At 42.4% G+C, this 27,228-nt stretch overlaps 1 protein-coding gene and 1 long non-coding RNA gene across 9 annotated transcripts in view; one reads left to right on the top strand and one right to left on the bottom strand.

The window, feature by feature from the left end:
* Positions 1 to 27,228, bottom strand: part of FER1L6 (fer-1 like family member 6) — a 79,871-nt gene that overhangs the window by 46,776 nt on the left and 5,867 nt on the right. Inside the window, exons 2-9 of one of the 7 annotated variants that reach the window (XM_064396264.1) lie at positions 12,986 to 13,068; positions 12,176 to 12,302; positions 11,502 to 11,556; positions 11,278 to 11,409; positions 10,501 to 10,563; positions 4,409 to 4,487; positions 2,776 to 2,932; positions 1,526 to 1,712 (exon numbers count right to left, since the gene is read on the bottom strand). In XM_064396264.1, coding sequence (XP_064252334.1) covers positions 1,526 to 1,712; positions 2,776 to 2,932; positions 4,409 to 4,487; positions 10,501 to 10,563; positions 11,278 to 11,409; positions 11,502 to 11,556; positions 12,176 to 12,302; positions 12,986 to 13,068 — 883 coding nt within the window. Of the gene's footprint in view, positions 1 to 1,498; positions 1,713 to 2,775; positions 2,933 to 4,408; positions 4,501 to 5,603; positions 5,818 to 6,196; positions 6,716 to 10,500; positions 10,564 to 11,277; positions 11,410 to 11,501; positions 11,557 to 11,707; positions 11,980 to 12,175; positions 12,303 to 12,985; positions 13,069 to 27,228 lie in introns of those variants that run through there. The other 6 variants (XM_064396294.1, XM_064396282.1, XM_064396274.1 and 3 more) reach the window with 6 other exon arrangements.
* Positions 16,356 to 27,228, top strand: part of LOC135284684 (uncharacterized) — a 32,205-nt gene continuing 21,332 nt past the window's right edge. For both annotated transcript variants that reach the window (XR_010349912.1, XR_010349913.1), the window contains exons 1-2: positions 16,356 to 17,437; positions 18,298 to 18,398. This is a non-coding gene — a long non-coding RNA (uncharacterized LOC135284684). The remainder of the gene's footprint in view (positions 17,438 to 18,297; positions 18,399 to 27,228) is intronic.

The following is a 27,228-nucleotide window of genomic DNA, read 5'->3' as shown; positions in this document are numbered from 1 at the left end:
GGAGAGTGGCAATGAGTACAGCAGAAATTGCACTTAGCAGCACCTCTCTGGCCATTTTTAAAGCACAAATATGCTATCTTGAAAGTACTTTGGCCTTTCTATTAGCTTCTTCATTTTGCACTCCATATCTAATAAAAGACCACAGTATGGCTAAAGAACTCACACATGCACATAGCAGAGCCTGGAATAAAATCTAATATTTCAGGGCCCTTGTCCACAAAATGCATCTGTAAAGCCAGACTTTGGCATTTCTGCTACAAACTGCACACCTTCAAATGTGTTTTGAAATATCTGAGTAGTGGTGATGCAGCATAGTTTTTCTCATAAAAGACTGAATTCATTACAGATTCCAGGCTGTGTGTACCAGTGGGATTACCTTAAATGAGGCAATTTATCTAGCATCAAATATGATTATTGTGGTTCATGTTCTGGGCAAATGCCTGTGTGCAAGAGGGGTACGTCCTAGAGCTATTCCTCCAAACAAGAGATGGCAGGACTGTGTCACAGTCTGTACAGTCACTGGCTGTGGCTGTTTTCACATTAAGTAAGAGAACTGAGTCAGAAAACCCACCAAACCTCTCTACAAAACCATATTTTGCACACCAGTGTGCAAACTCACATCAGTGACCCATTCTTGTCTTCTTCAGCCCTCTATTGAGCCTGAAGGTGTTCCATGCATTTGCCTGTTTTAAACCACAGTAGTACCCTGCAATTTGCATTCATGGCTGAACATGCAATCAGCACCAAAAGCCTCATTCCCATGCCTGAAACATCTAAAAAGGACTATCTGGAGCTGTCCATAAGGCTTCCTTGCATACAGAAAGCATTGCTGGCTTAAAATAGTTTCCATTTTGATCCTTTCTTTATTTACGCCGATAATCAAGACAGGCTCTCTGACACAGGGTTTCATGGTGTACCCCAGGAGAAGCAGGCCATGCACTTCCTCTGCATTCCTCTTCCACTAGAGTCAGAAGCCTCTCTAAGCAGTAATCTGCCACACCATTGCTGAAGTTGCCCTAGGAGCAATGAAGCCAGGCAACACTGCCAGCCTGCTAAAATGCTTACTCTACACAGGAAAGCTGAGAGGGTCCTGAATTTCAGCAGAGTAATTCAGAAATCAATACATAGCCCTAAAACCCTGATTGAACCACATTCACTGATTTCAGCCCTGCTCCCTTATTTCACTCAAGGGAGACCAGAACGTAGCTCTTACCTAATACCTTCCTGAGTAAATCACTGTCTTGTAACTCATTGTTTTAGTAACAGTGCTACAGAATTCTCTTTCCCTTCCTGCTGCCTGCTTCTAACCTACTGCTGTGAGCCTGATATTAGATCTGCTGGCATTAAGTGTCTCCATGACTTTATTTCTGCATAATTTAAGAAGGGAACATTTTCTGATGACCAAGATACATGTTTTGCCTAATTTATGTAACTGTAAGGTAAAGGACATCAGCATAATCACCTGCCTGTAGCACAGGTAATAGGAAATAAGGCCTACTTTTGTGATCAAGAGGATCCCAATTACCATTTGACCTGCAAACATGACCACCACATAGGGATCCACAAGGTCCTTACTGTCGCCTACGAATGCTTTGGTGACATTGGCCATGATGCTAGAGTTCATCTTTGGAAGTCCTTCTGCTTTGTAAATTCTCACATAAAATCTGGCCCATGGTCTTTCAGACGGAAAGCCTTTGGGGATCAAGAGATTCCTGAAAGGAAAAGAGAAACTGTTTTCTTAAAAATGAAAACTTGGGACAATGAAGTGATATTTTTCCAACAGCACTGTGATCTTCGGTTAGCATGCACCTGAGAAGACACAAAAAGGTATATGAATTTGTTTTTTCATCTGATAAAAAAAAAAAAATCTTTTCACCAAAAAAATGATATGGCATTACTCAGCAAACCTTTCTATGTGATATAGAATCTGGTCCAGTCAGATATGGTTCTCCGAACCTTGTTCAGTAAATTCTGAATATTTTCAAGGACAGAGATTTCCCACTATCTTTGGGCCCCTGTTTCGTTTGACCATGTCCATGGTAAAAAACAATCTGTTCTGAAATGTCATTGCTCTTACCTGCCTCTAAAGCCTCTCATCCTTCTACTAAAAAGAGCCACTCATCTGAAAAGAGCCTGTCTCTTCCCTCCTCATGTATAATGCCCCTTTGAGTGCTCTCCTTTAGGCTCAGAAAACCAACAGCCACCACTTTTCCCCACAGACCATGTGCTTTATCAGCTTGGTGACTTTCCACAGACTTGATCCAGGATCTCAGTACTGACCAGAAACATTGCTTCAGTAAAATGTAAAGTATGCTGGTAGCATATTTACCACCTTGAACTTCTGTATTTTACAAGGAGAACAATAACACGCTTGAGTTTATCTAAGGATGTGGAAATATCCATACACTCACGTTCAGGAGTGGAGAAGGAAAGACTTTCCTCAATTTTTTTCTTCTTGCTTCACTGCTTTAGGAAATCATTCATTGGTTTCAGATCAATGAATCTTCTGTCAGGGGTAATTCGGAACTTAGCCAACAGGACTTGGTCAATTCTATCAGCTGCAGAAAAGCAACCCTAATGTGGCCTTCAATTTAGATGAGAGGATTGTAAAAACTCTCTTTGAGCATGTGAGAACAACCAGGTGTACAATGTCATCCTGCTATTAACCCTGAGTTAACAAGGAAAGGACTGAAATGAGGGCAGAGACTTATTGAGGCACCTAGTAAGGAAGAAATCAGTTAAAAAAATAACAAACCAAACAAATTATTGCAGTACTTTTCAATCTGTTCCTCAGCATCAGCTGTTTTCTGTGTAGCTTGTATTGCATCACCTTTCCCCATCACAGTGAGGTCACACTTCAGGTACCCTTTGGCTCCTGTCCTAATGTCAGCAGGGTCTGTGAGAAGTGCCCACTTGTCACAAAACTGATGACCTGTAAGAAGGACAAGCTTAAACACTCGAATAGAGGATATAAAAACATCCAAGTATTTTTCTCTTCATTCACAGAAAAGGTACATCAAACAAAGTTTGTGCTGTCAGGAGGATTGTGTTGAAATTTACTTCTTTACCAGATACTTCTAGAGGGTCCAAAATATTTTGTGATCAAAAAGGCAAGCAAAGGATTGATGCAGAGCTTGTCAAAAACAAGCTCATTTTCATCATTGTTTACTGAGATCAATGACTAAAGACCAGTGGAAGCCTGGGTGAGATTTTAGCAGTTGAACTAAGGCTGAGCCTTTTTGAGGAAAGGCCACCTCTTTGATGAGAACTGTCTGAAGATCTCAGAACTCCAGCAGCAAAAACCTTGCTGGGTGCTGTGGCCACTGTAACGTTGGCAGACAGCTGAGAAAGGGAAGGAGAGTGGACAGCCATCAGAGGAAGAAGGATGAGCCAGAAGCACGTTCAGCTCCATCTTTCAAGGAAAAAAATGTTCAAGACTATTCACCCACAACAGTCCTTGTTGTAACCCTGTTTTAACAACCCCACCAAGAAAGGTCCTAAGATCTCATATTAAGTCATTGGACATCACCTTGGGTGGGTAAAGGAGTGGGAAGGAGAGACCACAGATTACCAGGGATATGAGCTCAAGATCAGCCCTCAGACAGCACCCTCCTGTTAAAGTGTGAACAAGAGATACAGGACAGAATTCACACAGCCTGAGCATGGACATAGACTGCTCATTTCAGATAGGCCATTCCTCTCTGACTCTTACAGGAACCCTGCAGAGAGGATGGCCCAAATGACTCTACACTTTTGCTATAACTGTGTGACATCTACAGCAAGTGGCCTAAATATGTTCTTTCCCAAAGAGGAAGAAGAGACCACGTCCTTGAGTATATGGAAGAGAAAAAATTACGTTTCATGGATGGTTGTAAAAACACCAAAAGAGAGGTAGGTGATCTTCTCTTAGGTTCAAATGTCAGAAAGCATTGAACAGCTCTGAAGATGACAAGTCAAGTGGATCCATGGCCACCTCTTTGTCATCTTCTCTCTCCTGTTATGGCCTGCTTCTCCTCTTGTCTTGTGCTGTCCTCACCATTCCTTCCACTCTCCATCCTGGTCTCCCTCCCTCCACTCTTTCTACCCCAACACACTTGAAAGAGCTTTGGATGCTCTGTAACAAATGAGTGCAGCTGGGTTTTGCAGAATATTCAGCTGCCCACTCTGACCACTTAAAGAAATGCCATCCTTGAAAAGTGCTACCCACCAATGGGCAGATTGCCAAGGCGTTTTCAGTGTAGAACTTCTTTCCAACAGTTTGGGTGTTACTCTGCTATCCAAATAGGAAAACAACCCTTCCAAAAGCTTTAATTTGGTGTAAACACAATCACCTGAGTGGAACAGCACATCTCCTTCCCCTCTCCTTCCCTGCCTGAAAAGCAGACAAAAAGGGCAGAAAATCACTCACCTGGCTGAATGTACACCGTCCCCAGATCCACTTTAAAGGAGCCTATCAGCACACTCCCAATCAGTTTATTGTGCATAACCTGTTAGAAAAAGCTGATTAAAGAATGTCACTCTGTCTCTTCACAGCCTAGGAAAGAGCATCCCAAGATCACATTTGGTTTAGAGGCAATAAGCAGCCACATCCAGCGCCACCCAAAACTGGGGGCACATAGCCACAGCAGATTCAGCCAGCATTTCAAATATGTTTTTTACCCAACATTGTGCCAATTTAGAAAACAATATAATTGCATCTGAGTGGAATCACACAGGTTCATCCCAGGTCCCTGGGATAAAGTGCAGGAATTAGACCAAGATTAGAGCACCTGCTCCTTCAGAGCAGGTGCAGTTATATTACTTATCCTGGCAGGTTTAGCTAAATCATAATGAATATAAACACATGGGACCTAACTGGTTTCACATTATGCTGCAGAAATTCTATCACTGTGCAATAGCTGAATTGCCATAAAAACAGAGTATGCTCAGAGGAGAAAGAATGTGTTTCTTGGCAACATTTAATGTACACACAAACCAAGAGACTCAATTCTAAACTAACCCCCCACGATATTAATGAAATCAGACAAGTGATATAGATGTAAATTAGATAGCAAGCAGGCCCCAGTGAGTCTGTCTCTGTATTCTTACTGCTAAGTAATGAATTTAATTTAATTTAATTCAAATTTAATTAATAATTTTCAATTGCCATGATTCCCAGACCTATGTATTTCTATGTCATTTTCAAATACTTGCATGTTGTTCACTTTATAGATAAGACAGAGGCTTCATCTAAAGGAAGATTTGCTCTAGAGCTGTATTTCTCAAAAAATGTGTCTCACTTGGTTTCAGAATAGCTTAAAAAGTTGAAACCTATTCCTTGGTTGTGGAAAAGCCTCTGAAAGAGGCCAAATTTTTCTGGAACACCTTGCCCAAATTGCAAAGAGAAACTAAGCTCTTTCAAGTCTACAGAAGTTAAATCTAAATATTGGAAATAAACAATCAGGTCTGCAACAGCATTTCAGGAGTCTGGAACACATCATATTCTCTCTTTGGACCTACATATTGTAGATAAGGATATTTCAGGATAGGAAGACTTCTGCAATTTTGCACTGGATTGGTCGTGTGACTTTATTTTCTACACTTTTCAAGGACAGTAGACATACATTTCCAAGATAACTGACACCTTCATCAAGATTCACCAGAAAATTCAAGAAGTTTCTAATTGCAATATAATGTTCTTCCCTGTTAAGGGCCTCTCGTCTGTTAAGAAGGAAGGGAGTTTTTTGGGAGGTTGTGGTCAAACCAATCAGTGCTTGGATTTGAATATCGGCACTAGCTTGGCCACAGAAGGTATGGACCGCCTCTGAGAACACAGGGGGTTAAAAGCAAGAACTCCCAGAACTCTCTCTTGGTTCTGGTCCATGAAGGAGCTCAGAGCTCCCCTGCCCGGCTGGGGCCGTGCGGCCGGGTGAGGTAGGCCAGAGCCTCGGGCAGAGGAGGGGCGTGAAGGCTCTGAAAGATGGAAGGGTGGAGGAGCCCTGAGAAGCATCGGGCCCCCCTTCTACCCCCCGGGAGAGAGATAGAGAGAGAGCCAGTGCCTGTTCTGCCTTGAAATTCGATATCATGGACTGGCAGCAGGGCTGGCCAGAAGGAGAAGTGGGGGATGTGGCGAGAGAAGGTGCCCGGCCCGCTGTGGGAGTTCTGGGCAGACAGAGGCGAAGATTTTAACCCCTTTCTAGAATAATGGGAACCTTACAAATACTGATCCTCATGAATCTGAATGAAGAGAGATGAAGCAGTGGGCAAGTGTGATGAAAGTGAGTACGAGTGAGAGATGTTAGAAGAGGTGAGAAGAATCCTAGGTGGAGGGAGATGATGGAGTGGCCTTGAGCTGGACTCTTGCATGGCCATGGACAGACACATGTTTTTCCTGTGACACAGAGACTGCATTTAGGGGGAGGCAATGCCTTGGAGCCAAAGAGAGTGCAGTGAAGCAGTGGTGAGAACAGAGACGGCTGAGGAGGGTGTGGGATGCCCTCTGTCTCCGTGGAGAGGAAGATCTCTGGTCATGAGGCCCCTCAGCCCCAGGGGGTGAAATCTGGGGGGGACTGGTGTCCCGAAGTTGAGAGACTGCTGCTTTTGTTGGAACTGGGCGGGGCATCCTTAAAAAGGGAACCCTAAAAGCAGTTCTGGTCCATGTGCAGTGGTGAGAGCGCTGGACATGGAAGGAAGAAGTCCTTCCATGAGGGCAGATGTTCTCCAGGCGGTGCCACGAGTGACGTGGAAAACCAAGAGGTTTCAACTGTGTTTCTGGGGGAAGCCTATGGTGCAAGGGGAGACTCCTCTCCTCCTGATGGACTTGAGAGTTGATTATTTGAGGGGTGATGATGGACTCAAAAGTGGGTTATCTGAGAGATGGTGACAGTGTGGAAATCTGTGGTGTTATTTCATGCTGTGGAGGAAAAGGGGGAGGAGGAAGAATGTATTTGGAGGGGTTTCATTCTTAGTTTTGTGTCTGTTCATTTTAGATGTTATAGTTAATAAAGTTTGTCTCCTTTATTCCTAAGTTGGAGCCTGCTTTGCTCTGTTCCTGATTACATCTCACAGAACCCACTAGGGAAAGTGTATTTTCAGGGGGGAACTGGCATTGTGCCAGGGTCAATCCACGACAGGGCCTATGGCCACTGTGACCTAGGGAACACACTCAGCTGTCCTTGATGATTCCTCACTTCAACATGGAAGTGTTGAAGTTCCAATTCTAGAGCTGAAAAATCAAGCATGGCCAAAGGAGCAGTTTTACTTTACTATTAAGCTGAAAAATTAAATAACCTTCATGTGGAAAAGGAATTAGTGTGAAGTTAGTGCTGCGTGCACAAGTGCTGCTTTTCTTCAATCCCTGGTGCTGTGAGGTCCCATCATAGCACTGGACCTTCCCCCCTATGAGGCTGGACTAGAGCACACACAGGGCTGGGAAGTAGCCTTGAAATCTGTTGGGTTTCTCCCTGAAGCCAGGCAATATTACAGCTTTGGAAGAAGTACGTGGGAATGTCCAAATCAACAGATCCAGCTAGGAGAGATTAAAGGGGGAAGAAGGATGCAGCCTTTCTGTAAGGGAAAAAAAACCCCACAAGCTTCTTTAAGACTCAAAAACAAGGTGAGAGTACGTGGTGAGTCCAAAGTGATGCCCTCTCACTGCTCTTTGCTCATTTCCTCTCCATGACAGCCTGTTCAGAGAGCGTTAGATGTTAAACGTGTAAAACTCACTTCTCTGTCCCTGAGATTTGCTTTGTGAAAGGTAAATGCTCCTGTTCCACTAAAATGATGCAGGTTTCCACTCCCTGCAGTGCGTGTTGCTTTTAATGCTGAGGCAGTAACTCACTGCTTCTATCAAACACTCTACATCTTTTCTCATCTTATTTTTTTTTTCCAAGTGTATTTTTCTTCTAATGCAACAAAGAAAGTGAGCATGAACTTTATAGCAAACACCTCTTTTCTTCTCTGAGGGGGAGCATCACATCCACATCATATCTAATTAAAGATTTGTGTCTTTTCACACTTGACTGTAGAGGACTGAAGGATATTCTTCAGTTTTTCTGAATAAGAACAAACATGCATAGTGTTACACTGAGGAATATTTCAGTAAGGGAGATACAGGTTTAGCACACAAGGGTCACCTTAGTTTTACTATGGTATTACTACCAGTTTGCTGAAATGTACAGGAAGACAATAATGAAGAAAAAATCTAGTAATTAACAGGTACTTTGAGTGTCTCATTTTTCTCTCAAATGCAGGGTTTGAATACAGCTACACTAACTGCTAAACTGGTAGACAAAGGCACTAACCTATTTTGTTTTCCTTGAGTTTCCATATGCAGATAAGCTCATAATAGAGGCTGCCAATCTTTGTTTCTTCTTAAGATTCATGCTAAGCAAATGCTGTGAAACTTTCCATCCCTCAGGGTTTCCTTCACTCCCAGCACACATATTTCCTCTCTTTGTTTCTATTTCCCTGAGAGATTGCCTTCTCCAGAATTGTGTTGCAAGGTAATGAATCTCTGTTTTCAGTAGCATACATGAACACTGCCCAAGGTTAGTTCATTGTTGTTGCTGAGCTTTTTTCTAAAGTCATTTTTACTTAGAAGACTTTTAATTTATTAGTGTAGCACCTTCATCAGCTATAAATAAAATGTTTGCTGAGCCAGATGAAACTGGGCAGATATACAGCAGATAATGGTGACATTTTCCCACACCCCTATTGCAGTCAGAAGAAAGCTGGCACTTTCCCCTCCACCACTGGATATATGGAATCTTTATCAAAGGAATGTGATATTGGAAAGATTGGCCACATCTCAGAGAAAAACAACTGTACATCCCCAACAGCATCAGCAGCACACAGGAGCTGGTGCCTTGGCAGTGTGCTGATACACAAACCATGTCTGAAACACCTGTGGGGCCTCAGGCTGTGATATGTCACAGCTGTGAGGTAATATCTACTCCCATGCCATTGTCAGCCTGTAGTAAATTCTGTCCTCACAGATGGGAATAGATCTGCAGATACCTTATGTAGTTATGAACTTCATGTGTCTGAGCTCTGAGTGTGGTACAGTGGATGTTAATTGGATGTTAATGGAACTTTAAGATTCCAACTGTCAGTTTACTCCCAGCACTGAAAACCTAGTTGTCCAGTTGTTTATGTGTAAATGAACACATTTTATTCTGGAGCTGGGAAAAGTCACTCTATTAGCAGCTCAGAAAAGGAAGTAGACAGTGATGTGTCCTATAGCTCCTGAGCACTGCTTGTTTCTGTCAAGCTCAACCAGCACAGATCTTTTCCCGGTGTACATTACTGAAATGGACAAAGCACTTCAGAGAAAAATTACTTTTCCTGGAGCAACAACACACTGTTTATTTGCCAGAGAAATCTCTGACAAAATGGATGAACTTTTAGCAAATCAAGAGTTCATGAATGGCACAGCTGTTGAAGTTTCCAAATAATACAAATACAGCACTGTCCAGAGTTTCATGAAATCTCTAACTCCTTAGCAGATTTGCTATATGTGGTGATGAGTTTTGGACAAGATAATTAACATGGCTCCATGGACTTGGCCTTCCAAACTGCACATCATTATTTAATGTCCAAGCCGAAGAGCATATGTGTCTTCCATCAGGACTGTTCTGAGGTGTCACAGAAACTACATCATTTAGGTTGGAAAAGATCTTTAAGATAGAGCCCAATCATTAGCCCAGCATTGCCAAATCCACCACTAAACCATGTCCCCAGCTGCTACATCCACATGCCTTTTAAATCCCTCTGGGGATGGTGATTCCACCACTTTGCTGGGCAGTGTATTCCAATGCCTCTCTACCCCTTCAGTGAAGAAATTTTCCTAATATCCAGTCTGAATTTCTCCTGGTCCAACTTGAGGCCATTTCCTCTTGGAATGTCCTGTCACTTGTTACGTGGGAGAAGAGACCAAGCCACACCTGTCTCTAACCTTCTTTCAGGTATTTGTAAAGAGCAATAAGGCCCCCCTGTAGTTTTGCTGGGACTTGAATTGCAGTGAGTCGTGGAAGCAGCACTGAACTCTTGGAGAGCACTCCCGTGCTAATAGCAACCAACCAGTGACACTCAGGCAGCCTGAGAGCCCTTGCTGAGGAAAAGTGCCTGCATCAATTTAGCTTCATTTAGTTAGAAACAGTTATATCTGATGTAAATAAGAAGTTTCAACTCAGTCATTTGAATCAAGTGGCAGGTTGAAAATTAGATGGATTAAGACAGTGAGAAGAGAGACCTAAGCTGAATTTTCTCATTCTTCCTTGCAGCTTGCCGCACCAGCAATGAGTGGCCCTGAAAATGCAGACTAAATCTTCCCTTTGGATACATTCCTTCAAATTTCTGCCAGCTGACTCCTCTTCTCTTTCCTATACTTCATGGTGACTTTCTAGCACTCTTGGTATCTAATTTTTTTTTCTTTTAAACTACATTAAGAATCACTTAGAGTTGAAGTGACACAAAAACAATGGCCTTTACTCACTGTGCTAAGCATTCCTAGGTACTTACAGAGATGTTGATTATTTTGTCAAACAGCAGCACCTGTGGTCCAACGAGATCGAACACGAAGTACTGTGGGAAGAGGGGACAGCAGATGAGAACCATCCCTGGGCAGGCAGACAGTGCTGTCAGCTGCATGGCTCAGCACTTTTTGTTAGTGCACAGAGCCCTGGTGAGATGCTGGGGGTGCAGGGGGACAGTGGTGGACAAAGCAAAATTCTTTCCTTGACTCTGATATATTTCTGCCATGGCCCAGACTTGTTTTCTACTTTATTCCTTGCATGGCTGCACAAGACTTGCTTCACAAATGCCCATGGGCCTCAGTCTGCATCAAAAGGTATTGTCAAAAGAGACAGGAGGGACAAGGAAACCCAAAGGACCTGTTGGTTTTGGGGATTGTTTTGGTGTCATTTGTCACCAATTGGAACAAACATATGTCAAGGGAAGACTGGAACCATGATATAGTAGAAAAGGGAGTGGAAGTGTGTGGGGTGGTGCAGTACAGACAAAGCTCCTGAATGGATGATTTAAAAAACTGCAGCAGCAGTGGCAGTAAAGTAGAATGTGCAGGAGAAGGTGGGGAACAGGTTGGACAGACCTTGAGAAGAGAAAGAGCAAACAGATCTAAAACCCAAGGGAGCTATTGCTGGTGCTTTGTCTCCTGGAGACGTGTCTGCTCAGACATGGAAGTGCTGTAAATTTAATTCAGCCCCTTATAAGCTACCAAATGGCGAAGTCCACCCAGAACCATTGAAGAAAATGTCTTTTTTAAGAGAAATCACTTACTTCATTGTAGAAAGGGGCATTTGTGCCTTCCTTTACTGTTGTTTGCTTCTTCTCATCACCTATCTCGATGATCACCACAGGGTCGATGTTCTCACCCACCAGCTGCCTGGCCTCGATGATGGTGATGGCAATCTGTGGGCCACAAGGACACCATGGATCCTGAGCTCAGGTCCAGAATGCCTGAGAAATTCACAGTCACATAAGGGCTGTCACCCCCTGCTCACCTGGTAGTTCTGGGATTTCATCTCCTCTTCATGAATTCTGGTCACCAGCTTTGCCCTGTTTAAATGTCAGAAGAAGGCATTAGACATCTCTAGGCAAGAGCTGGTACTTGTACACACATTAGAAAGACTTCTCAACAGTAAACAAGTATTATTTATGGCAAACAGCTTTGTTGTGAACTGTTAGGCTTGATTTCATCAACAGAGACCATCTCTGTCTTTCTCATATACTTTTTGATAGGAAAATGTTTTGCATCCACACAAAGCAGCGCAGCTACCTATCATGGCAGTGATTTCACTTGTGGATCCCATCAAGCTTGACTCCATTCCTCTCCAGACTGCATTCCTCTCCTGTATGAAAAGCACAACTATGCAAGCTCTGTGGTATAGACGTTGCTGTTCCCTTTGGCTTGTTTTTGTTTAGAACTCCTTAGCACAGTTGAGGCACACCCAGGATCCATTTCAACCTCTCCCTGCACTGGATAGCATCTGTGATATCACTGAGCTGACAAGTGCATTCCACTCTGTCATGTGGGAGAGCAGGAGTGAAGGGATCACTGCTGTCAGCAAAGGGATTTTCTGTCAGATGTTTTGTTCAAGGATAATGCCCTTCCTGGGAAACAGGGATCTGGAAAAGATGTTTAGGGGGATGTTTGGCAAGATACATGAAGGAGCACCTTTTCCTATTTGTGCTTAAGGATCCAAAAGCACTGGATAGAGCATCACTGTTCATTAGGTCTTCCTCTATCTCTTCCTGTCTTCCAAGAGTGTCGTGGAGAAAATTTGTAATCTCATCATGACCACCTGATGAAGAAAACAGACAATGTCTAATTTCCAGTAACAAAAAGCTCACTTGGAGAAGAGCAGTGAATTTATCATCATGAACTGAATATTTTATTTATTTGGGTGTCCCAGTTAGAGATACTCTCATGGTCTGTATCTGTATTTACACCATCAGCTCCCCTCCTGTGCAAAATCATTTCCCATATCCATGTGGCTGTAGCCACTCTCCTCACCCTGTGTGCACTCACAAGAGGCACACACACACTAGTGAGTAAATCTGCCACCTTTATTGAGCCAGCCCATCCAGCCATCACAGCCTATGCAGCCTGTGTATTTATGGTTTCTAAAAGAAGCAGAACTTCCAGAGGAATTACGCACTTGTAGTAAATTATCTATCTGTAAAGTAGAAAAAAAACCTCTCAAAAATATGCCATCTCTCTATGGTAAGGGGCAAGCTGCCATTTTTAGTTTATTGCACCAGACAGACTGGTATGAACTCACAGAATCTGAACGTGAACTTCATGAAACAGTTAATGCAAAAAGAATTAGCTCTCTGTTTATTTTGGAGTGGTAAGGAGTTTACTGCCTGGTTTATCAATGCTAAGCCTTGAGACACAATTCAAATGAGTTCACATGAAATCAGATCTAATATAATCCCCCACCACCTGCTCATCCTTGTTGAAATATTGATTTATGAGGCTTACCCAATGCGTCTTTGTTTGCAATAGTCAGCCCTTTCTCGCCTTTTTTCTTCTTCTTCAGCTTCATGCCAGCAAACAGCCCCTTTCTGAAAAAGTAGAGAAAATTGATCAGTACAGTATTTTCAAACCTTTCTCTGTACTGGATTCTAATTTAACTCGAGGAGCTGTTAATAGGGAGTTTTGATTTCCAAGACAGATCATTATATTCTGAATTTCCTTTTATCGACAGCAAACGAGAGAAAACTCTGACTTTTTGCTTCATCTAATGTAGTTTCTTTTTAAAATTTGGCCATGTACAGGCAAACATAATGTGACAAGAACCAAAACTTCTGTTCAAACCAAGATGGCAAGATGCAAAGAAAGAAAATCAAAGATAAGTTTCCAATCTACTGACTTCTCACACATGTAGCTCATTCTTTATGCCTGTGACAAGACCAGAGATAAAAGGCAGATTAGAGGATCCAGAACAAAAGCAGTTTTCCACTGAATTGAGATAAAGTTATTTGTGTAAATACCTTGGTCAGGACACCCACTACACACACCCATGGTATCAGTGGCACATACAGCACATAATTTAGGTAGTTCTCACTCCCCTTCAGCAGCAAAGCAATGAACAAGCCTGAACAAGGGCTGCTCCTCTAGCTGTGTTAGAGAGGTGTTTCTGCCTAGCATCAGCTTTCCAAGAAAATAAATATGCCACATGTTTCAGAGAGAGAAACAATCTATGCTGCTTGAGAACTTTGTGCTATTAACAGTACTGACAAACCAAGTGGTGAGAGGCAAACACAAAGGATTTTATATAACAGCAGCATTTTTCAGGTTCTTTGTTGGCCACAAGCATGCAGTGACAAACATTCAGCAAATTTTCTTCCCCCTGTCATCAGAGGATTTATTTGCCTAAATTATTGTAGGTATAAAAATTTACCTGCAGAAGCACATAGTCCAAAGAGCCAAAACAAGCAGGCATCTACAAGCTGAGTAAATCTGATAGTGACCAGTGGTCAAACATCTGAAATCATCTGCAAATTCAAGCTGTGGAGGAAAAGATACTGCAAACTGGGAAGGGAAGTTGGTAATGTTTAAAGGTTGTATTCAGAGCAAGCAAATTAAGTTTACTGGCCAGCCCAAGAGGAATGTCAGCAATGTAAGGATACAATAGCAGAGAGTGCACGACTTTATGCCAAAGAATCCTAAAATCTGATCAGTATGAGTGGAAATGTAGCACTGAGACACAAACAGGCCTCAAGCAAAGCAAGAGTCAGAGGGTGACTGCAGGAAATGGCCATTAATAAAGCCAGATGTGTTAACTGGGCTGTATTCTATGATTCTTATGTTTACATAACACTTGAAACTGCTTAAAGACAGAACTGCAGAAGGTGCCACAGGGTAACAGAAAGAGAATTACCCAGGCTTAGTGCCAAGAGCAAAATCCATCTTTGAAGTAAACCAGATTTCAGTCTCAGGTTTTTATTCTATCAGAGGTTTGGGCACAAATGGCATCAGGCTGCATCTGAGCTCTCCTGCACCCCTGACCCCAGAGGTTACCTTAGCCAAGATAACCATGCAGAGATATGTCCCTGACCCCTGTCCCCTGACCCCAGAGGAAGATAAACATGCAGAGATGTGTCCCTTGACAGCACAGACAGGCAGCAAGCACAGGTCACTTGCAGGGCTCAGCTATGGGGACAAAGAGTGTGGGTTTGTTCAGCTGGAGGGCAGGGTGACTTTCTCTGTACATGGGATTTGCCAAAGAGAATTTTCTCTGTAAGGGTCTAAACTAAGTAAATAAAATCTTCAGGGAACTGAATGACTCAATCTTTCACAACAGGCTCCTTCACTTTGATATATAAACCACTTGTCAGCCAGTGCCAGTGTGCACACCTGTAGGAATGGGCCCCTTGTTGACAAAGTAACCAAATTATCCTTTGTCTCCTTAAAAAGGAAAAAAGCCCAGAAGTTTCTCTCCTCAATTTGGTAAAAAGACACCTCACTGGACCTTTAGGACTTCACCTCAAATCTAGGGCTGCCAATTCGACAGAAGCCAAAAAGTCCTGTCTAGGTAATTCACTAGAAAAAGAAGAGAACAAAGTAAATAATTACTTTTGTGAAGTACAAGAGCAAAAATCTCTTGCCCCTAGCTTGAGTTTTCTCTGTAAGAGCTTTGTTATTTTGCCTTTTATTAAAACTCTTCTGTTTCCAACACTACCTAAGATGCCATAGTGCTGATTTTATGCCATTCCAGGTAGCAGAGCTGTCTCAGGTGCGATAGGTTTCTCTGAGAGCTCATAAGGCCTGGCTCTCAGAGAAAACCCATCACACACCCTAATCCTGTGCACATGGGTAGCATCCACACTGCTTAATTTAACCAGCTAGGCTTCCTGAAAGTGTTCTGTGGATATGCTTTTTGTGGTAGACAGTTTGTTCTCACAGAGGGAATAAAAAAATTAACCTTTCTTCAGATTTCCACAAACTATTTTTCCCTACAGTTTTGACATAAATTTAATCAACTGTTGAAAACTTGAAAATTATTCCATCCCTTCTTCCCCAAGATAGTGTAAATTTTAACAAGAGAAAGTTCGGACCTTCTACTCAGTTATACCAGATTTGAGAATGACACCAAAGTTATCCATACCAATCTGTATCCCTAAGCCAGGCATAAAACTTTGTGCCACCTCTAGGTAAACCCCTAGAAAGATATAGTGAGGAAAGGTCTCTCATATTCCCCCAGGACCTCCTGGCTATCAGTGAGGCACAAACATGGGAAATCAGGAGCGACTTGGGGTGCAGAAAAACTCATTCACCTGTCATGGACATGTGGGAAGGTTGGGGATTGTTAGTGTTGAGGTATTACAAACTTCAGTGAAGATTTAACCCCCACATGCTACATAATGCACAAATAGAGGTTTTGCTCCTCACTGAATCCTACAAGCTAATTTGAGATAGAATAAAGCAATTCCATGCCCAAAGAGAAGGCAGATGAAAGAATTCTTACAGGCTACAAAGAGGTTTCCTGTCTTAAGTGCTTTGATTAGAAGCAATTAAAAATCAGCCATCTCAGCTAATCAAGAACATTTCTTAGTTCAAAGAGGACTGAGTGTCCCAGCTCCTTTCACAAGGGGATTGTAAAAAAATCTGAAGTTAGGGGAACTTTTTCTTTTCTGCATATGCACAGTACAATATAGACCTTATTTATGACTGTGATTCATTGAGGCTTTCCTGATATAAATAGTAAATAAGAGTGGGACATACCACAGCATTTGCCTATACTCAGACCATGTTGAATTTGCACCTCTGTAAACACAAGGGTTCATTTCCTGTTATCGGTGTCACAGGTCCACTGGGTCTCTGAATTAATTTTCATACCTTGAAAAAAAGACTCACAAATTTTATTCTCCTCTTGTCAAGGTTCATTCATGGCAGCATCCAGCTTTCCAAAAAATTGCTTTCATGTTCTTTCTTTTCATCTAAGCTGTCCCATCATCACAGAGGCTCTGTGATCACTTCTTGCACACCAAAATGTTCTCTTACATCCAATAATTGCAATTTGCAGTCTAATTTAAAGGAAAGTTGGCAAAAAAAAATCCACTTCAGAGCTGTCAGCATGAGAGTTCAAATGACCTTACTAATACTGAACCTCAGAGTTCCTCCATATTGTTTAAATGCAGTATTTTCTTCCAGCAAAATCTTTTCAGAAGTCTGTGTGCTTGAAGAGTTGTTTCAAGAGGAGACTGGCTTCCTGCTTTGGGAATGGTTACAAGCCATCCAGAGAAACACAGGCACTTGTAGGGTGCAGGTTATCTACCTCACTCTAGGCTCTCACTGTGGGGTGGCAGAAAACACTCCTCCATGACTTATCAAGCTGGAAGAATAAACTGAGCCATTTAAACACAGACATGTGTAGCTTGGGGAAGGACCTTCTGTCCCTTCATCAGAGCCCCCTCTCCATGCAGTTTTCCAGAACTTGGTCAGACAAAACCCAGACTTGGGCTTGGCTACATTAAGACCAAGATATTTGTCAAGTTTCATTTTTGTAGCCTTGAGATGCCCTTCCCTTGTGCTGGTGTGTGAGCTGTACTCCTGGAGGGCAAAGAGGAAAGAAACCAGGGGGTGAGAGCTGGACACACAGAGGACAGACAGAGATACAAAGCCTGTTTTATCCAGCACATCCCCCAAGACCATCCAGTTCTCACATGGATAGGCTGAGTCCTTATTGGAGCAGCTGCCCTGCTTTTTTCCCTCAAGTCCCTTCCTCCCTGGAAGCAGCAGTCTTAGCAAACCTTTTGGAACCATCAAAATTATTTAGTTCAGTGATGACCAAAGGTTTGTGCACCTCAGCTCTGAGCCAGCTCCAGTGCCTCAAGACTCTAAGCCAGTGGTTGCCTTGGCTGAGGGAGCAGAAACTGAAGCAAGAAGAAAAAAAACCTTGTGCCTTTCTACACATGAACATAAAATTTGGTAGGTGAGGTTTTATCTTTGGATTTTGTTATTTGCATTTTCTAAGATGTCTTGGTGGGCTTTTATTCAGCTCCTTCCCATTTCACTTCTTTCAATGTAAGTTCATTTTCAAGAGAGTCTTTCAGTATATCAAACAACACAGCACTAGGTGAATAATTATCTGCACGTGAGTAGTTCTAATTTACATGAAATAAACACAAGTTCTCTAAGTTATAAACATGTTACTTCTTTTCATTTCTAATGAAAAAGAAAAGAAATAACAAACCTGAAATGTAGGAATGACTCTTGGCTCATTTTAACACTCCCACAATATATACTAGTCAAGGAAATTATCTCATAACTTAAATCCCTTTTTCCAAAGAATAAAATATAATTACAATACAAAGATATGGCTTCAAAATGAAAAGTCTAATAAATCTAAAACAGTCACATAACCACAGCTGGTTAATTCACAACCATTTTTTATTAAAATATTATATCACTTGTGATAATAAATTTATTGCACTATATTTAATTATCAAGGAGGGCCAAATAAAATAAATTCTGTGATCTTGGACATATGTCAAGCAAACAAATCTTAATGAGGGGCTAAAATGTATTCATTTCATGCCTTCTTTTCTCAGGATTATAGAAGTTAAAGGAAAACTTGACAATTAATTCATTTAATTCACTGTTTCCCAGTGCAGGGTTGCTTTGTTCAATATACTGTCAGATCTTTCATCCTGCTTCAGCAAAGAACCTCCCTTTATCCCCAGATTCATTATTTCTGGTGTGGTTCTTTCAAAGCTTGGAGCTTTTACAAGCTGCCTTAACTTGTTTACACTTTTCCTGATTTCCCCCTGGTTCTGCTTTTTTGACAGGTCCAAGGATTTGCAATAGGAAAACTTCAGCTCTTCAAGAAGGTGAATACAGAATTCTGTATGACAAGCTGCAATTTAAAAACCAGCTGTGGCAGCTACAGGTATCAGTTTTGCATCTTGGGATTTTTCATATCTATGTGACACTGTGACTTTATGTGTCTAGACTATTAATATCTCCTCTGTAAGAAAAGAAAATTGTAAGTTAACAATACAGTGGTGAAGATTAGCTACACATTGGGTCTGTGCATTCAAGAACAGGCTCTAAAATAGCTATTCAGGAGAAATTCTGATGTCTTTGTGGATATTTCTGTGTAAAACTCCTGTTTCTTGCACTGCAGCAGTCAAAACCTGAAATCAGCCATTAGAAAGGATAAGAAATTAAATAAAAATGTGGCAGGGAACCTCTTATGCCACTAAATTACTGCATTTTGGCTACAGCTTGCTGCTTTGTCTTCCCATCTCAAAAGGAACCTAAAACTGAGCAATGCAGAGAAAACCATGTGAGGTGTGGTCAAAAGAGGGTCCTGGCAGAGTCTATTTAGCCTGAGAAAGAGATGATAGAAAGAGCTTTTCAGGTGGGGCAGTGAGGTGAAAATAATGAAACATGCCTGAGAATGCTGAACTGGCTACCAAACACTAGAAGATGGTCCTAGAGTCACCCTGGTGGTCTCTGGATTAGCAGCTCAGTGTGCAGCATCAGTTAAAAGCGTCCACACTGTGCAGGGTGTTGTCAGGATGGGTGTCAGAAAGAAAGGAGTGAGTGTCAGCTTGCCTCTAAAGCACTGGTGAACCTGCACAAGGTCATTGCACAGGATCACAGAATAAATCAGTTTAACATCTCACATTCTGTGTGCAGCTTTAGTCTCCATATCTCAAATAAGGCAACAGGGTTAGAGTAGGCACAGAAAAAAGGTGGGAAAAGTCAGTTTATAACAGACTGAAACAGCTGTAACTCTTCATTTGGAGAGGAGATGACTGAGTGGCACTAGGATGAAATTTTATAAATTTAAACTGGCAAATAGGATGAAAACAGAGCTGCTTCTTTCACAGCATAACACACAACACTTGATGAAACAAGACTGAAAATACTAAAAGGACTGGATGGGGATGTACCCATTAACACTCATGATAAAAATGTTCTGAATGCTAAGGAGAATGGAACACAGAAAGTGCCCAGGCTCATGTGCTCTCCCTGAATATCCCATCCTTTTGTCACTGCTGGAGAAGAACACGTTGCCAGATGGATATGGGATCTGACCTCATAGAATGTTTCTCCTGTTCTGGTCATTCCCTGATCATAAATACCAAATCCATGCATGGCTGGGTCACCTGGCATGGATTTGAGTCAGGTATGGGTTCATTATCATGTTTTTGTCTGAATGATCAAAGCATTCATACATAAGCTTTTGCCAAAATTGTACCTAATCCAGCATAAAGCTGGATAGTGAAAAAACAAATCCATTCTTGGAGCACACTTGAGCAGGAAGATGAATTCATTCCCAGTTATCAGTCTCATGTGATCCCCATGTCTTTGAGAGGCATCTGGGTTTACTATATTGTTTAACCACACCTGAAGTGTTCTTTGGAAGTGAGCTATAAAATAATGAGTGACATGGAAAGATGGATAGAGAAGGAGAGTCTCAGTTTCACTCCCCAGACCACAAAACCACAGTGCTCGATGACATTATCAGGCAACAATTTTAAAACAAATGAGGGTGCGAACAAATGAGGTATTCTTCAGTGAGACACATAAATCACACATTGCAAAGAAGGTTGTTGAGTTAGAGAATTCAAGGGCATTCAGGCACATTTATGGAGTTTGTGGGCAGAGGGTCTGATATCCATCCAGCTCATAAACTAAGTGTATGAAACTGCTGAGAGCCTTGCTCATACCAATTTCACAAACTGTACTTCCAGTTATCTACCTTTGGCCCTTCTTGGCAGGCAGAAACTCTATTGACACAGTTGCTTCTATGTTTTTCAGTATTTTCATTTAAAAAAAAATTATTTTCCTAGATGCAGAAGAAGAAACACCAGGTCTACTGATACGCACTCTGAGCAATCTATAATTTGAACTTTTGAATTGTGCACAATTCTGCCACAAATGATCTAAAACTCCAAACTCTGAGCCTTCAGGAAGAGCAGTACCAGAGCACAGTATCTCTGCAAACACTGGCCATCTACCCTGGCACATAAAGCCTCCATTCTTCCAAACCCTGTCCCTCCTGCAGAAAACCAATGACTTTTTATTGACACATTCAGCATCCTTATGCACTATGAGTCATGACAACAAGGAAGCCACATCCTGAACAGATGCAAATTAATGGTTATATTCAACAACTTTTCACATGTCAATACACAAGAGCTGGGTAACAGACCTACTAAATACTAACACAGACCTACAAAATAAAGAATGCAGTTGTTACATGCAGAGAGGTGCTTTCTTTTGTTCCCGCACCTCTTAGAGTTCTTTATTCCCTCTACAGGGATCTTGACCCCTCACCTGCTGAATTGTGAAAGACTTCCCATGACTTTGTGCCGTCAGAAATTATTAAAGACAGCACACTAGATTTTGCCAGGAATAATAATCACACCCCCCAGGAGCAGCTAAAACAAGCATTAAAGGACTTGTTGATTTTCTTTTCCTTCAAGAAAAAGTCTTCAGTTACAATTAAGTGAATTTAATTTAAACCTTGGAAGAATTTCCTGAGGGTATTAGACATACCTGTGGGACCGAGGTACCACTGTTGAGGGCTCCATCCTGCTGTTTTTCTTTCAGTCTCTACCTTTTACATTGTGAACAGGCATTCTGAGCTTATAGAACCAATTAGGCTGGAAAAGACCTCTAAGACCATCAAGTTCAACTATTAACCTGAGACTTCCGAAATTCACCACTAAACCCTGAGTGCCACATATGCAAATCTTTTAAATACTCCAGGGATGGTGACTCAGCCACTTTCCTGGGCAGCCGCTTTCATTGCTTGATAACCCTTTCAGTGAAGAAATTTTTAAAAATATCCAATCTAAAACCTCCCCGGTCACATTTGAGGCTGTGTCCTCTTGCTCTATTTGCATTTAAGTTTGCTTCTTGCTGGTAGCAAATGTGGTGCCTGGTTAGTCAATCTGGTAAACACTGAACAAGAACAAAGATTTATCTCAGTGCAAACATTAACTCCTCTTGCCCTGCAGAGATCTGCAGGAGCCAGTCTGTTGTGGAAGCCATGTACTGCTCTTGAACAACAGCTGTGAGCTAAAAGGCCAGCAGGCTTACCACACCCACCAAGATACCTTGAAAAGTTTAGATTTCAGACAGTCTTAACAACCACTCTCTGAAAAAACAGGCCTATCTAAAGTATTTTTGTATTTGCACTTGCTGGTTTTTTAATAAGGACATAATTTCTTTTTCTCTGTTTTCTTTTTCCACCTATAGCTTGCCTAACTTCTCTCTGTAGCAGCTCAATGTACAAAGCTCTGGATTGGGGTTCCTCCTTCTAGTCCTCTAACCTCCCCAACTCAAAGGCTTAAAATCTGTTATTCTTAGTTAATAAACCATTATATTAGTCACAGCTCCTGTCTCCAGCCTTGTAAGTACATCTGCTTTCTTGGCATTTCCTCTTGGACATCAGTCCTTGCTGAGAACAAATTCCAGAGGCACAAGACCACTTTTGTTCTGCACTTCCCAAAGACAGTTTTCACATTGTTCTTAACCTTTTCTGATGGGATCTGACCTTTAAAGAGGACACTCTGTTACTGTGAGGAGAACATCTTGTTAAGGACACGTTTGGAATTAAACATTTGAACCCCAACAGAAGGATTCATTATTCCCAAAATACATCATTAAGGTCCCTGCAGTGATGAAGTACCCATAGCACATGAGGTATCAGTAATTCTGCTGACACAAAAAATGCAAAGAAATTAAACTACAATAGGCAGCTTAACCCAAGCCATCAACCAGGGTCAAAATTCTCTAACCTTTTCTTTCTTTCAGTGGAATTTGGGGAGATGGCTGCCTCTGAAGGTCAGGCTTATTTGCTCTTCTGTTGAAGAAGATTCCAGTCTAGCTGTCCAGAAGCTGCCCTGCCTTTCACCAGCATCCATCACACTCTTGTTTGACTTAAGTGATTGCTCTACTCAAAGGAGAAATAGTAATTAAATCAGATATCTCATATGCTCCTGTATCTTTAAAAAGCATGTGCAAAATTCCCTTTTCTCCACTGGAGCAGAAAATTAATGCTTTTTTTTTTTTCATTAATCCTTCTGAATTTTGCAATTAGCCCTGAGTTCTTGTGCTGGCTTTTACTGAGGACACTCTTCTTCAGTTCCTTTTCTTACTTCTTCTCATCTATCTTGTCTTTTCCAGTTTTGGGCAATGATGTGCCTATGCCACAGACAGACACTGTTGCTTTACCTATCTACTTCCCTTAAAAGGCTCAATAACTTTCCCTTTAGAAAGCATGAGCTACAGGAAGGAAGGAATTGGAACAGGGATAAGAGCAGATAACAGCACACCCAGTCCAGGCAGACTGGGCTGACAGCATGGTGTGCTCCTCTGGGACACCCCACACAGCACAGCCATTCCAAAGCACTTCACCAAAGTATGGTTTTAATGCACCTAGTTTTTAATGCACCTAGATGAAATCCTAAACACTAGGAGAGGTCAGGGAGCCCTTTCAGTGGAGGGGTTGCTCACAGGCTGCCAAAATTAAAAAAAAAAAAATTCTCTCTCTCTTGGATTGAGAAATGATTAATGAGCTGCACAGAATGGTTTCACTGCCCTGTCCTAGAAATTGCAATGAAGTATGCAGAACTGACAGCTCTGCAGGAGAAAACTCTCAGGGAGAGAGTCCAGGGCACCCAAGCACACTCAGTGGATGATCAGTTTTGTTCACCAATATCTTGTCAGGCAACCAAACTCTGCTTACATCTCCAGAGAGCTTCTCTGGCAGGCTGTAAGCCCCCTACACCATCCAGGTCTCAAACATTTTGTTTTCTGAATGGGGAAATCTTCCCATAAGACCTGAAATAATCCAATACCATCCCCTTTGTTCAGCTGGACATGGTGGCTCTGTGTTGAGGACTCAATTAGCATTGAGTGGCAAAAGCCGAGGTGACCATTCAGCAGCTGCCCTGATCTAATTATTTTTCTTTTCTTTTCTTTTCTTTTCTTTTCTTTTCTTTTCTTTTCTTTTCTTTTCTTTTCTTTTCTTTTCTTTTCTTTTCTTTTCTTTTCTTTTCTTTTTCTTTTTTCTTTGAAGGAGAGAGTAGAGAGTAAGATTGTCTTGGCTGCTTCATTTTCTATAGGAAATGTTTTCAGACTTATGAAGTTTGACAGTTAAGATTCAGTGTGTAAAGAGGTGTAAATCAGCCTTCAGGCCATATGGGATGCCTGCCTTGAGCTGCCAACAGGGTTTTTTTAAGTGGATGTAAACATGTACACTACTCCTCAGTCTATGTGCCTCCAGACTGGCAAGGCTGGCAAGAAATCTCACAGATTGTTTTATAACTGAGCACTGTAACAGCAAGGAAAGGCTGTGAGGGTGGCATCTCCTGTTCTTGTTGCTGTAAGGACCACATTCCAGGTGCCACTTCAGCCCATGTTTTCTGAAGTTTATGTTTCCAGATCTGCTGTGCAGCAAGTAGGGCAGAAGCAGTCTCCATGTGTGTATCTATACATACTCTGAAATCAAGCCATGTTTGCAGAGCACATGGGGCAATGGAGAGCCTTCTTCCAGGAACTACCCTTTCCTTTTATTACTACTCACCAGAAAAGCCATGGGTGCCATGTAGAAGCTAGACATTAAATTAGTGAAATCAGACCCTGAGATCCTTCCTATCTGTAAGACCACAGTACTGACAATTCCATTCCTCTCACCCTTTGCTAGTGAAACTAAAAACTCCTCAAGGAGTTTTCATCAGAGACTCTGTGAGATTCTCTGAGACTTTCTGTGACCATACCCTGACCCAAGGTGCTGATCTTCACCTGTCATTGTATCAAAGACAGTGAAACACATCATCATAATAACCCTGGTGATTGCTGTGGCACACAGTAAATGCTGAGTGAGGGGCACTGTCCCTATGGCTGGGAGAGCAGGCTTCAGGGTGGTGGTAGCCAAAAGTGAAGCTTTCATCACCAGATGGTTAACAGCATCCTATTAAAATTTGTGGAAGACAAAGGGGGCAGTTTCCAGCTGTGGTGTTCATACAGGAAAGCAGCAGCAAAGAGCCCTGCAGGAACTCTGCCTTCACCAGCTGCCCATCCCAGATCACAAAACACATCACAAATCACTGCCTGAGGGGGAACACTTTCCTGAGCCTTGCCCCTTTTCTCCCCTCCCTTAGTAAATCCAACCTCAGCAGTACTTGTTAAAATAATAGTTTTCCCGCCATGCTCAAAGTTCAGATTTGCATCTCCCCCTCTCACCCAGCAGGAACAGCCCTGCACCAGCTGTGAGCCTCAACTCACCAGCCAGGCAGCACAGGACAGTAGTCCCTCTGCCTGATGGATTGCTCTGTGCCACAGGAACAGAAGGACCGAAAGTTCTGGCATGCTCATTTTATGAATCTGAGGCTGAACAGAAACTCCCTTGTATTTACAGAGTAGGTGTTTCTCTGAGCTGCCTGATAAAGCAAGGTGGGGGCTGTGCCCAGCACCAAGTTGTAGGATACTTGGCAACTCAGGAGTGTCAATAAATAGAAAGTTTACATAAGGGGAGGTTTTCAATAAGTCAGTGTGTTGAAAAAGTGACTCAGGCCCTCTCATGTCATAAAAAAAGTAGACCAGACCTGGGCTAAGTCCAGCCTCTAGTGGAAGACCAGGGATGAGAAGAAAGTCAAGATACACAGTCTGTTTCCAGCCTCATTCCTGCCATATCAATAAAGCTGTGTAGCTTTTAGTGGTCTCTTCAGTTGATGGATTTATAAGGTTTACCTGTCCTGTGGGAAGAGCATCAGACTTCAGTGGTGTGAAAAGTGCTCTGATCAAACCATGGCATTTATAGAGATGGGCTGGTACATCTGAGGACAAAATGGTTCCTCCCAACTACCCCGGGCTCTTAGTGATCCACATGTTTACATGTTTTGTGTTTGGTTTCTTTAATGGGTGCAGAATATTGCTCTCAATCACCTTTGCGACCCTGAGAGACCTGGTGCCCTTTGTTCCCCTGAGACAGGTGGTAGATGCCCCATCTCTACATTCAAGGACAGGCTGGAAAGGTGCCTGAGCAGCCAGATTTAGTTCAAGGTGTCCCTGCCTATGGGAGGGCATTGGGAGCAGGTGACCATTAAAGATTTCCAAACCGTTCTGTGGTTCCAGATGGGACCAAACTGGGAGTGTTGCTGCCAAATGCAAGCAGCTATAAACAGTGACTTCATTTTGTGGCAAGTCAGAGAACAGGAAGCATAAATTGTCTTCTGACAATTGTATGCTTTGAGGGAGTCCTCAAAGCATAGGAACAACCTCTTTTGGAGGAAGTGATACTTGCTTAGAAAAAGACATTAAACAGGCTGTCCACTCAGCAAGTGTATATTGGTCTGTTCTCTCAGTGACAGGGTAGCCCTATAAATGGGATTTCTCTAACTTTTCAGGGAAGAATACAGGTGTCAAAACCAATACAGAATCATCTAACTAATGATCCAGCTGAAAAGAAATAAAAAGGTTTAATAGAGCCAAGTATAAAGAGCAGAATTTGGCTTTTATAAGTGATGCTGCAAAGCTGGCCGAGGGCCAAGAGAAGTGCAGATGTGGAAGTGGCTGTACAGGGCCAGCAAGAGCATTTCCCCAGTGCTTCCTACAGCTTTGGGGAGCAGGTTTCAAAGTGGTCTCTCAGGGATGGAGAGTCAGAACCAGCTGACCACTGCAAGACCTGGCTGGTGTGGAACAATGCTGTTGGATTACCCTCAGTGAGTGGATTTCTTCCTGAATATTGGACAGATTGATGCTTTGATGTAAAGGAAAACATTTCACACTTGAAAAATATAATATGTGCTTGTGGAAGTGAAGTATTACATTCAGTGCCCTGCCCAGGGGAACCTCAGTGTTCTGATACCATCCCTAACTCAATCTTTTAGCACTTGCTTTACTAAAAAATTTTATTTCAGGGAGATAAAGGCATACAAAAGGGTGGAAGGAGTACTACTCAGAGCCCTGAATTGTAATCCCAGCTTTGCTCAAGGCAAGTGAGCAGCTGCTAGAAGGTCTCTGTGCCCCTGCTTCTCCTTCCACCTCCCTGCTTGTACAGCAGGTGTTGCAGCATGGCTCAGGCAGCACAAAGTGACTCAGACCCCACTAATGCCTTTGGTTCTACTCCTGCAGGCATAAAAACTACTGTATCTGCAGAAGTAATGAAGCATCAGTGACAGACTTAGGCTGTGCTGGTCTGCAAAAGAAACCTGCTCAGCAGCCAAGTCACAGAGCAGTCTCAGTGCCAGGTCAGCCAGGAGGGGTCTGTAGTCTGCCTACAGTCAGTGATGATGCCTGATTTAATGCCCTGGGAGGGTTAAAACAAGCCTGGGGCAGGAGCTGTTCCTGAGCAAGCCTTGTTCTGTGAAGCCAGGCAGACAAGCATCCCTTGCTGAGCCATTTCTCACAGGCAGTGGCTCAACCCTTCCCAGGCCATGCCAGATCTCAGTATTCAGCCCAGACTTTGCAGCTCAGCTGTGCAACCTACCTCTCCCCAGGGGGCTTTTTATTCTACAAAGCTCACAATATACCTAGTCTTTGACTTTCCAAAGTCCATTAGGAAGATTTGTCAGCAAATTATTTTGGAGCTAGAAAAGGAGAAGAATCACAAATCCCACCTGGGTGCACTTGGCCCACAATATGCTTTGGATGTTGTCAATCCCAAGCCAGAGGTTAGTCTCTTGTCAAGGTGTGAGTTAAATGACAGTGGTTTAATTCCTCTCCCTCCCTTACATTCCTGGTTATAGAAGGCT

This window comes from Passer domesticus, chromosome 1, assembly GCF_036417665.1.
Source record: "Passer domesticus isolate bPasDom1 chromosome 1, bPasDom1.hap1, whole genome shotgun sequence".
Taxonomy (NCBI): domain Eukaryota; kingdom Metazoa; phylum Chordata; class Aves; order Passeriformes; family Passeridae; genus Passer; species Passer domesticus.
The sequence above is the reverse complement of the archived record's forward strand: the minus strand, read 5'-3'. Positions and strand labels throughout refer to the sequence as shown.